This window comes from Bos grunniens, chromosome 20 (assembly GCF_055505025.1).
Source record: "Bos grunniens cultivar Pamir isolate PY7600 chromosome 20, Bosgru_T2T1.0, whole genome shotgun sequence".
In the NCBI taxonomy this organism is placed as follows: Eukaryota; Metazoa; Chordata; class Mammalia; order Artiodactyla; family Bovidae; genus Bos; species Bos grunniens.
Window position 1 is genome coordinate 35,931,105 of NC_141184.1, and position 12,631 is coordinate 35,943,735.

Genomic DNA, 12,631 nt, shown 5'->3' on the forward strand with positions numbered 1-12,631 from the left:
TAGGAAACATGAGTCGTTAACAGTGCACAGCACAGACTTTAAATCCACTGAGATCTGGATACATCAGGGAAGCAGTGCTGAACAAAAACTACGCTTGCTGTAAGCAGTCGAGTACATAAAAATATAAAAATTAAGTAACAAAACAATATCTAGCTTCATATTTTTCAGAAGGAAACCAAAAGAAGATGAGAAGCAGTGCTTTACTTAAATAAAATATTAAAAGTATGGCATCATGTTTTTAAAATAGTTACTGTTTTTTTCATTTTAAAGTAGTACTTGCTCATTACAGAAAATGTGGAAAATATTAAAAAGTTGGAAGAAAAATCTCCCATATTCCCATTTCTTAAATATTCTTACATTCTGGTATTTCCTTCAAGCTGTTTTTCTTGATGGAGACTTTTATTAAAATTGTTTCAATCATATTATACAATTGTCTTTTTTTTTCACTTTTCTACAATACACTCTTTTTTTGGATAATACAGTTATATATATTTCTAACAGCTTCATATTTCATATAGCATTTTTATTAGTTTACCTGAATATTTCTTAAAAAAGTAGAATTTAAGTTGTTGCCATTTTTTTTCACAATAAAATAAACCTTTTGGTGCCACAGTTTTTTCCCCAGTTAGGATTAATTCCTTAATGCGGGGTCCCAAATCTGGACTTACAGGAAAGGAAATAAACATTCAAATGTCTTTATTTATATATCTAAACTGCTTTTCCAAACAATCCCTCCAATTTATGTAGCAGTGCATAGGACCCTCTGATCAAGCCACTAATACTCTGCTGAAGACACAGAGGTCCCGGACAGCTCTCTGATGGCCTGGTCCAGTGAACACGCTACCATCCCAAGAATTGTGGATTTCATTTGATACTGTCCATTCCTTCACCTATCACCCCCATTCCCTTGGTTTCTGCACACTATTTTCTTCTGGTCTTCCTGCCCTTCTAACCTTCCCAACCTCCTCTGCTGGATCCTCCTCCTCTGCTGGTTCTTGAGATGCCGCCACCACCCACAATTCTACACCTGGCCTCCTTCTACACTGTGTGCTGAGTGATCAATTTACATGCTACTCAAAGCTATGTCTTTAGCTCAGACCTCTCTGGAGCTCCAGAGCCTTACACCAAACTACTGCCTACTGAACTATACTCGATCATCCTATGGTCATGTTGTGTATAATCAACATGTCCAAAACAACTGAATTTTCCACCCAAATATGGCAGAACCATAAACTAGTCACTGAAGTTAGAATCTGAATTGCTTCAATATTTTTAATCCTTGGTTAAACATTCATCTAGTCTGAAAAATATCCTAAACTCTCTACATTGAAGTCATCTGTACAATCATTCCTATATTACTGCACAATCTGACAGACAAGTGAGAGTAGCTAAGGGATTTTTCCAATTAAGAATAAGAGGGGATGCACAGTCATATACAGACGACTTCCAAGTGATGGAATGTGTACACGACATCCTCACAGACTTCAAAGACTCACTTTAATCAAAGCCATACTGATGTCAAGTTTTTGTAAAAGTTTACTTTAAATAACAAAATGCACTATTTAAAAGAATCTGGTTATAACTATTCCTATGAAATCTGATGTAGAAAACAACTGTTTGTGGTTTTGATTTTCATAAATCAGCAATGAAAACATTTGCTCCAGTAAGGTTTATGCTCTAGCAAAACATAATGCAATTCATACTTTAGCTGAAATTTTAGAAAACTTTGTAAAACTTTATAATTGCTATACTGTAACACAATTTATTTAGGGGACAACAAATTATGCTGACTGATAAGATATAAAAAATTGGTTTCCTATTCACTGAATAGAAAATACAACATAAATACTTAGGATTCTAACTTGTGGTTTCTGGCTGCATTTCTGACTAAAGTGAGATAGATGGAATTCATGAAATCCTCGGTCCTTTATAAGTCTCATAAAATCAAACTGAAGAATGCCTAGACCTGAGACAGAGATCCTCACTACAAAGACTGTGGTACGTCTGCAGTGATGAGGAATCTGGGAGTTTTAGAAGCCAGGCTACATTCTCAGCAATACTGCAACTAAGCCAGTCTGGGAAATCCTGGCTCCCTAATAACCCAAGAACCATATGTAATTTAAGTAGTTTAGCATACTAAAGTTACTTAAATATTCAAGGAAAAATAAGACATTTACCTTCCAATATATTATTAGATTTCTTCCATCAGAACTCCACTCCCTCCAAATATCTGGTCCCTTTGAAGGAACTAGAAAAGAGATTTAAAAGTTAATATTTGAAGATGCATACTATGTCAGTTGATAAGATCAGTAATTGGGATAGCAGGGTTTAAAATTGAAATTCTCAATAAAAATGTGAAGCAGTTAGTGTTTCTAAGTCATTTTCCACTTAGAAAGTGGAGCAATGGAAAAGCTGAGCTCTGAACATCTGCAAAGCACAAGGTCCCTTACAATGGGTTAAAATCACCCTCACATCCCTCAGACGGATTGGGGTGCCCTCTCCATCTCACATCCTCCTGCTGCTGCTGCTGCTAAGTCATTTTAGTCGTGTCTGACTCTGTGCGACCCAATAGACGGCAGCCCACCAGGCTTCCCATCCCTGGGATTCTCCAGGCCAAGAACACTGGAGTGGGTTGCCATGTCCTTCTCCAATGCATGAAAGTGAAAGTGAAGTCGCTCAGTCGTGCCCAACTCTTGGTGACCCCATGGACTGTAGCCTACCAGGCCCCTCCATCCATGGGATTTTTCAGGCAAGAGTACTGGAGTGGGGTGCCACTGCCTTCTCTGTCACATCCTCCAACCTCCCTTTATTCAAGCCTGCTCTGGCTACAGGTCAGCTTCCTGACTGTTCCTACAACATGCAGAGGACACCTACTCTAGTCTTTCTGCACTTTCTGTGTTCTCTCTTCCTCTGACTACAACTTTCCTCCTCTGAATTAACTATGTAGCTTCCTTCCCCACCTCCTTTGTATCTCAGATCAAGTGCTACCTTATTAGTGAAGTCTTTCCCAGCTACCTTATTTAAAATTGCACCCCCTCTCCCCAACCACTTGGCCTTAATTCCCTAGCCCTCTCTCTAGTTTTTATTTTTTTCCATGGCACTCATTGCCACCCAAAATACACTATTATATATGTAGTTTAAAAACTCATTTCTAATACTCTATCCTCTACACTCCATGGGCAGAGTGCTGTTTTATTCACTGCTATATTCCTAGTAACCAGATGATTCCTGACACATGGTGGATAATTATAAGTATTTCTTAAGTGAATTAAATGCCTTTATTCAATGAGGTATAAATAAAGTGTTTCCTCTTGGCAGGAACAGGTCATCAACTAAGGCAAAAGCTCCTGTGGTAACTAGTTTCCAAAAGGACCAATGATGCTGGTCACGGCCCCTGACATTCAGTGTGGTGGTCCCTCCTCCAGTGTATCAGGGTTGGCCTGTGCGGCCAGTAGGGTACAGTAGACGTGATGTATGTTCCTTCTGAGACTAGGACATAAAGACATTGTGGAAGCTGCCTTGTTTTCTCTTTGATCACCAAATCTGGGTGCTGCTGGCTGCCATGTGAGGACACCCCAGCAGCCCTATGGAGAGGCCCGCACGGTGAGGAATGCAGACCTCATGCCAACAGCCATGTGAGTGAATCATCCTGAAAGCCAATCCTCCAGACCCAGTCAAGCCCGCAGCCCCCACTCACACCCTGATTGTAGCCTCCTAACAAACTCTAAGTCGGAGCCACTTAGCTAAGCTGCTCCTGAATTTCCGATCCAAAGACACTGTGAGATAACAAACGCCTGCAGTTTTAAGCCACTGAGCTCTGGGTAATTTGTCACAGCAACAGATAACTAGTATACCCTCTCTCGGGACTCAAGCAGGATCCAAGTAATTCTTGAATGCGTTGTAAAGATCCTCTCATCTCGCTCGTCTTCATGTGAAGAGACAAAATCTGGGTTAATACCTATCAGTTTTTGTCTCACTGTTTCTCTGCTTATTGCTTCCCCCATGGTTCAAACAATAAAGAATCTGCCTGCCATGCCAGAGACCTGGGTTCAACCCTGGGTCAGGAAGATCCCCTGGGGAAGGGAATGACAACCCACCCCAGTACTCCTGCCTGGGAATATGGACAGAGGAGCCTGGCCAGCTATAGTCCATGGGGCTGCAAAGACTTGGACATGACTGAGCGACTGACACACATTACATTTTTTGGAAGAAGTTTGATATTCCCTATATTATACAGTGCAAATAAATCTTTTGCTATCTTTTATTGAATAATTTCTGAAAATTACACCTATTTCTAAATTTTTGCTGTTTGTTTGAAAGTTGATATCTGGATTAATGAAGAATAGAATCTTATTCTGTCTTTAGAAATTATCATACTCGGAAAACCAGTTTCCTGATTTTATTGATATTTTGATCTGGGTGTACCACAGAAACTAAAGTTCAAGAACTTGTAGTCCCGACCATCCTTAGGCCTAAGTCACAATATTTTACCAAATTAGCTTTATTAATAATTGCTTTCAATAAAGAAACACTATAAATAGATTATTATAATTAAAATACCAGGAATAGGAGGAAAAAGTGTGAGAAAAACCACCCCATAATCTTACTAAATTTCAAGTTTGGTTTCCTATGTATCATCCTAATATCGTTATAATCATATTGTGGATAAGGTAGCTTAGCCGTTTCACATAACATAAACCAAATATTTTTTCGTATTATCACGAAACTAAAACTCATCATTTAAAATCTTTGTATGGTATTTTACTGCTGCTGCTACTGCTGCTGCTAAGTCACTTCAGTCGTGTCCGACTCTGTGCGACCCCATAGACGGCAGCCCACCAGGCTCTCCCGTCCCTGGGATTCTCCAGGCAAGAACACTGGAGTGGGTTGCCATTTCCTTCTCCAATGCATGAAAGTGAAAAGTGAAAGCGAAGTTGCTCAGTCCTGTCCGACCCTCAGCGACCCCACGGACTGCAGCCTACCAGGCTCCTCTGTCCATGGGATTTTCCAGGCAGGAGTACTGGAGTGGGGTGTCATTGCCTTGGTATTAAATAATTACACCATTTATCTAAACATTCTCCTACTTTTAGCCACTCTGGTGACATTTTTGTTAAAAAAAAAAAAAGGTATAAAATTTCAGGATCTATAGTAATAATTAGTCATAAATCATTCAGTTAACTTACTGGCTTCTGTGGTTAAACACTGTTTTTCATTGCTCCATTTGCTCCATTTCCAGAAAGGGTCAGTAGAACAACGAATCCGAAAAGTATATATGGTATATGGATTTAACTTGTCCACAGTAGTAAGATAATTTGAACTTTCTACCCCCCTCATTGTGACATTCCGCTATCAGAAAACAAACATATATATTACATATGTAATATCATGTGTATATGAATAAATATACATATACATATATTTTTTAAAAGAAAGCCTCCCAAATTTGCAACATAAATTGACTGAATGTCCTAAGACTTTACCTCTATAAAACCAAAGACAGTTCATCTACTATATTTTAATTCTTACATAAAATTCAAAATCAGTGAAATTATGTTCTGCAATAGCAAAAAAATTAAAGTACATTTTTAATCCAAATGTTGAATCTAAGTAATAATGGTCAATTAAATTATGCAGAGATGATGATATTCTGTCTATGGTTAATGGTGATGCAATACACCTTAATATAATTTAGTAATCTAAGATGACCTTGAGTATTAAATACATTATTCAGATATTTGGAAGCTTATTGGAGTCAAGCATCATTTATGCATTATTTTTTACATGGCATTTAGAAACTCTAGTGCAGTGTTAAACATGTAGAATATCCAACAAATATTTAAACCAAATAAAATTAAGATGAAGCAATCTGAAACAAATTTGAGGATTTGCATGCCTCCGGAAAGTTTCTGAGTTCCCAATTACTTATTGCAAAGGAACTTTCTGTGTTACATTTTGCAGTCTGACTGATTTTTTAGAAATTATCAGTACATTTCCAAATAACTATTTAAGTAGAATGTCATTTATTTTAGATCTACCCCAAATTACAAGATGGTGCAGCATAAAAGTCAACGTAAGTATTTAAAATGTGTTAAAAAGTCATGTTTTGACTTATAATGACCAATTATAACTTGCTCCCATTGCTGCACTTAGCAGTTTTAAATACCACATCATCTCTCTGCTGCTGATTAGTCCATTAACTAACACAAAGGCTACAGCAAAATCTACTCATTCATTCACAAATTTATTGAGTGCCAGTTACATGCCAGGGACTATACTAGATCTGGACACATTCTGAGTAGCAGAAGTCATACTTATATTCTATAACACCTAGTACTACAATTGTTTTTAAGTGCTAAATGCAATACTGTTATGACACATGTATGTATACACACACACACACACACACACACACACATATATTTATAATGGCTCCTAGGAAACCTCTATAATAAGTAATCTGAGAGCTTATACATGTGAATTTACTTAATTCTTTCTGAAAACTACGTATTTTATCCAAAATAATGTCAAAGGAAGTTTAGAGGAGAATCTTACTCACCAATTCATGCTCTGAGTTAGTTTTATTAATTTCAATTTGACATAACAGTTTAACTTTTGTAAAGTTGCCCGGTAAATGCCAGGAAAGTATCACAGCTGTTGAATTAATATCCTTCGCTTTGAGTGAAGTAGGAATACGGGGATGAACTGTAAATATAATTTTCAAAAATTACTTTAAAAGTTCTTTTCTAATATGACAAATGAGAGCCAAAGAAAACAAAAAACAGGAGGTGTGTTATTAGTGCTGATCAACAATGTTCCACCCAGTGTTTGTGGAAGACAAACCTCACATTTATGGCCTGACACCAGGCCAGCATTGCTTAAGAACCATTCATGCTCAAGGTTGCTGTTAGCCCCAGAAATACTAAAAGGTAGTCTCTACCTTTAAGGAACCCCTCCTTTACTTGAGGAATGACAAACAGAAAGAAAGAAAATCAACAAGAGTATATACAGTAAGTCCAACGTGTGGTACAGATATTAACAGATACTGGAATTTGGCTGTAAGTAAGTGCAGATGTACAGTGAAGATGGGACTTAAGATGAGCCTTAGAGGATAAACCAAAGGAAACTGGCTAAACTACTGCAGAAAAGCATTTCAGGCTGGAGTCCTGGCAAGAACAAAGGCACAGTGAAGCAAACACACACTATATTGGTTATACTGCATACACCAATTTGAGTGACAGGAAAGAATCATGGGAAAGACAGGGTTGAAATGGCAGAGGGCAGATAAATACATACAAAACGGCCACTCAAATATAAAATGTAACCTTTCTGATCTTAGGGGAAAAAATCAAGAAATAATGAAGTAAGGCAACAGGACCATCTACTAATCACTTGTACTCTGTCTTCTAATGTAAATGGTTTAAGCCCTTAGCCCCTGGCGGTCTCTAAGAGAAGTCTTGTATGCTACTGCTCCATATATTGCAGAGCTGGTCTCAGTTGATACATGTGGAAAGACCATAGGAATGAATGCCAAAAAGACTGACCTCTTTTATTTCTATTTTGATCTATATATTACTAGGGTTGGTAAAAATTCAGAAATCATCAGTAGTAAAATGGAACAAACTATTTACTGATACATAAAAGTATGTGGATGGATATCAAAGACATCATCCTTAGTAAAAATGCCAACTTCCTGTGGGCAGTAGTAAAGAATATATGTGCCAATGCAGGGGATGCAAAAGACACAGTTTGATCCCTGGGTGAGGAAGATCCCCTGGAGGAGGAAATGGCAACCCACTCCAGTATTCTTGCTTGGAGAATCCCATGGACAGAGGAGCCTGGCAGGCTAGAGTTCATGGGGTTGCAAAGAGTCAGAAACAAGCACAAAGGAACCCACAGTGTATGACTCCATTTATACACATTCCCCTATGACAAAACAATAGACATGAAGAACTGATTAGCTGTTTTCCAGGGACAGAGATTCATGTGTGTGTGTGTGTGTTGGTGGGGCTGCTAAAGTGACAGCAAGAGGCAGTTCCTTTGGCGTGATAGAACAGTTCTGTCTCTTAACTGTACTGGTGGGTTACACGAATCTATACACAGATCTGACTGCACAAAGCTACACACATACCACACACAATCAAACGCACAAAAACTGGTGAAAACGGAGCAAGGTCAGTAGTCAGGCTCAGTATTGAACCAGGAGGGTCAACTGCCTAACTGAAGTACAGTTCCGTAAGATGATACTACTGAGAAAGTTGCAAGGAGGACTCCATTATTTTTGCAACTACCCCTGAGTCTACAATTATTTCAAAATAAAAAGTTTTTAAAAAATTGGGCAAAAATATTTTCAGAAATCAAAAATTATTAGATAAAGCCACTTACAATTTCTATGAAACTAATTCAAATTTTTATTTGAATTCAATAAAATAGTGAAACTTGAAATTTAAATTTTAAAGATTTTTAAATGAAATTTAAAAAATGAATACTAAGTAACTATAAAGGAAATAATCAGTTAAAAAAACAAATCCCTAGAAGCACTTTTCATTAACCTCGAGACACTTTACCACTTCTAAAGTTATTTTTAAGACACTGGTTTATGTAGCGACCTACCTTTTTCAGTTATGTTAACTAAAAGTGTTGATTCTGTCTGACCCAGAAGATTTTGAGCATTCAATGTAAAATTGTGTATTTCTTGATTTGAAAGTATTTGAAAGAATAACTGGTAGTTTTCATTTGCGGACACTTCATCTCCGTTAAATCTAACATATTTTCCTGAAAAACTGAAAAAGAGAATATTAAGGAATATTAAAACAATTTCAAAATGGCAAGAGATATATTACAGAAAAAAATGGATGAGTAAATTTCAAGTAGTTTTTCCAAAAAGGCTTATATTTCCAAGTGTAGAATATTACCTACTCAGGAAAGAAAATACATACAATGCAAAAAACAGAAGAAAATAATCAGCCATATTCCCACTACTCAGATAGTCTCTGTTCATATTTGAGGGTTCTTCTTTCTAGGCTTTTTAAAAAAAGACGACAAGAATATTGAGTCTGCAATGTGCTTAAATTACAGTGTTTATAATATACCCAATTTTCTACAGCACATTTTGTTTTATATCTTTTGTATAAATGAAATAGAACATCTCCTTATGTCATTTAACATCCTTCCAGTGTGCTCCTTGCTGTCTGACAACCTCTCCCAAAGACCTTCACCTTTCAAATAAAGTGTAACTTGTACTGCGTGGGCCCTCCAAGGACGTCGGTCTTCCTGTATTCCACGTGCAAATGATTTCTTTTAAATCATATGTCTCACAGTTCAGTTTTTGAGGAATGTCTGGTGGATCTAATTAAAAAATGAGAAAAAAAATAAAGCAGTTACTTTCGTTACATATACCTTCCCTAAAAAATGTTGCATTTTATAAATGTTAATTACATTTTGGGCAATTTTCTTAAAAAATAAAATAATTTGCTTATTACATTTTGAATGATGCAGCAATTACCATTCTTTGTATAGCATGTTGTGTCAGAGTTCATATTACATTAGGAATGATGGATTAAAATATATCTAAGAGTGACTATTAGCTCATTCGGAAACTTCCTCCTAGCAACCTTAAGAGATCAACTATCATGTTTTTCCCTTAATCCCATTTCAGAGTCCATCAAATCTCTCAAAGGAACCTGTGTGCAACTAGTTCAATCAGAAAAATCTACAGGTTAAAAGTATTATCATCTATCATCTTTATATTGTGACTTGAAAAGAAGTACCAAATCATAAGTCAATGTAAGTCATGTTACAAGTTTCAGAGTTCTTAAATAAATTACAAGAACTATTATTTACAAAGTAATTCTTGGTAAAATTCTGCATCTCCCTATATTCAAAGTGACTACTGCTCTTTTGTTTTTTAATGAAACTATTCTGTTTTTGTAGGGGTAAGACAAGAAAAAGAAAAACAGTTGTCTTTGTTTTGACAGACCTTAGCGTGATAAATTAAAATTCTACAGTGTGACAATGATTACAGAAAGTGATATTTCTATCTTACCTAACCAAGCATACACAGAAACTGGTATTTCCTACTGTCATTTTTTTTTAAGAATTAAAAAAAATTTATTTATTTTTGGCTGCACTGGGTCTTTGTTGCTGTGTGGGCTTCCTCTACCTGCGGCTGTCTTCACTTGCAGTACACAGGCTTCTCGCGGCAATGGCCTCTCCCACTGGGGAGCAGAGGCTCTAGGCCCATGGGCTTCAGTAGTCACGGCACATGGGCTCAGGGGCTGTGGCGCAGGGGGCCTAGCTGCTCCTTGGCATGTGGAATCTTCCCAGACCAGGGATCAAACCCGCGTCCCCTGAACTGGCAGACTGATTCTTATTCTCTTCTCTTATCCACCAGAGAAGTCCCTTACTGTCATATTTATCTAAACTATCTTCCAAGGAGCTTAACTTTTTGTTAAACAATTATCTACTTGTTGAAAAACTCTAAAAGGTAAATTTATTTTTAAAAACTTGTAATTTTAAAGATTTAGAAAATTTCACATACTTTCCCCAGAGATAAGCATTACATCCTTCAAAGTACTTGGGGTAACATTAAGAGAAGTAATGAGTATTTATATGAAAGTTTAACAACTGGTAAATAAAACTAACATTGACTTATTTATTTTGAAAACCATTTTAAACTTAAGGCCAAACTTTTATTTTATTTAACTCAAATACCCACAATTTTGAGGATATTTAAAATGCTGATTATTTTAGGATTTGGCAGATTTTTTTAAGTTGAAATACTTAAAATCCAAAATAACAGGAGTAAACTAGACAGAAGTGGAAGGAAAAATTGAAGGAGAAAAATATGAAAGGGCAGTATTTAAAATGTAATGCTTTTCAAAAAAACCAACTGAAGCTAGGTAAAAGCTTGGTATAAATCAACTGTTTTTCTATATAGCAGCATATAGAAAATGCAATTTAAAAATCAATTTTTAATAGCACCAGAAAACATCAAACACCTAGAAATAAATTTGCAAAAAGATATGAAAGACCTCATCTCACTAAAATAAATGAGACAAAATCTAAATAAATGGAAGGCTATACCATGTTCATGGATTGGAAGACTCAATATTGTAACAATAAAAATCTTCCTAAATTGACAGATTTAATATCAATCAAAATCCTGGCAGGTTTGAATCTGTATGTGTGTGTAAGGGAAAATTAACAAGCTGATTCTAAAATTCTTTCCAGCTTTTTCAGTAAATAATGGGTTAGCAGGATACCCATATGGGATAGAAAAGTGAATCTTGATCCCTAACTCACACCATAGCCCTTGTTACAGGTTTCTAAAGACTCTCTCTGAAGTGAAGGTTACTGCTGCTCCTGAACTAACAAGTATTGATCAATATTTCAACCTCCAAATGTTAAAAATGAAAGCTAAATTATGAATTAAGTAGGTTTTCCCTAGCACTGTAATAAAAATTAGAAAATTGTCAGAAATAATAGTGAATATTACCATCTTTTAAGTTTTAATTTTTATCTCATTCTTTTACATGAATATTTCACTGTTTGGTATCACTTATCAAGTAGTTTCCCTTCACTGGTTCTTAACTTTAGACTTCATGATCATTTATGAGGAATGTTGCAAATCATTTCCTAAAATTCCATTTAGGAAAGAAAATTTAATTTTTTAAATTTGTAAAATTTAAATTTGAATGTATCCTCACTCTCACTTGAATTCCAAAATGTTTACCGTGAAAGCAAGAAGTAATTAAGGTTACAGCCATCAATCTGAGAAGGGCACCTAATGCTGGTTATTCCCTTGGAAATCTATCAGCACCTGAATGTAATTCATCATAAGTTTCTATGGAACTGTAAAAAATGGCTGAAAGCAGCTGATGTAGAGCACCACTGAGAATCATTAAAAAAAAAAGGCATATGAAAAACCATTCTGTGCCGCCAGGGAAGTCCAAGTGATCAAAAGAAAATCACAAAATCTATTCACTACATTTTATACACTTTACTCACGAGATCCTTGGACCACTCAGAACTTTTAAGTTCAGAATGTGAGGTGGAAGAGAAGCACTGCTGGAGGCAAAACCATCAGTGCTCCTAACATTACAGTTACCACAAGGGAGGGGAGAGAAAAACTCTACACACAAAATTATCTGTGGATGGGTAACACAAACCATCTAGGTAGGGCAGTCCACCAACAACTTTTGGAAGCGTCATGGGACAGAGGTATAATCGTGTTAAAAGATGCTCCTGCATTCCAGAGAGTCCACTGTACATAGAGCACTGTGAGGGGGGACTCTTCCTCCCACATGTCCTCCAGCCACACTTCTCTCATCAGAGAAGTGCAGGTTATGCTTTTGAAAGATTTTGTGCAAAATCCTTACAATTTCTTTAATTTAGGTACCTTAAATAAAAAGGCATACTAGGTGGGAAATTAATTTATATGAAAAAATTCCTAAACAATGGAAGATTAAGAAATATTACATACTAACTGCCCCTGACTCAACAAAGCTGTTAACTAAGAATTTATTTTTAAACTAAGAATTTAAATTAAGAATTAGCAGTTGAATGTCTCAAATCTTATTATAAAATCTACAAATAATATATATATATATTCTTATGGGGCTTCCTTTGTAGT

General features: G+C 36.2%; 1 protein-coding gene across 5 annotated transcripts in view; it reads right to left on the bottom strand.

Annotated features, from left to right (window-relative positions):
- The window catches only part of LIFR (LIF receptor subunit alpha), a 79,651-nt gene that overhangs the window by 21,912 nt on the left and 45,108 nt on the right, over positions 1-12,631 (bottom strand). For all 5 annotated transcript variants that reach the window (XM_086361490.1, XM_086361491.1, XM_086361492.1 and 2 more), the window contains 5 exons: positions 9,216-9,345; positions 8,611-8,780; positions 6,557-6,702; positions 5,184-5,346; positions 2,178-2,248 (listed from right to left, as the gene is read on the bottom strand). In XM_086361490.1, coding sequence (XP_086217616.1) covers positions 2,178-2,248; positions 5,184-5,346; positions 6,557-6,702; positions 8,611-8,780; positions 9,216-9,345 — 680 coding nt within the window. The remainder of the gene's footprint in view (positions 1-2,177; positions 2,249-5,183; positions 5,347-6,556; positions 6,703-8,610; positions 8,781-9,215; positions 9,346-12,631) is intronic.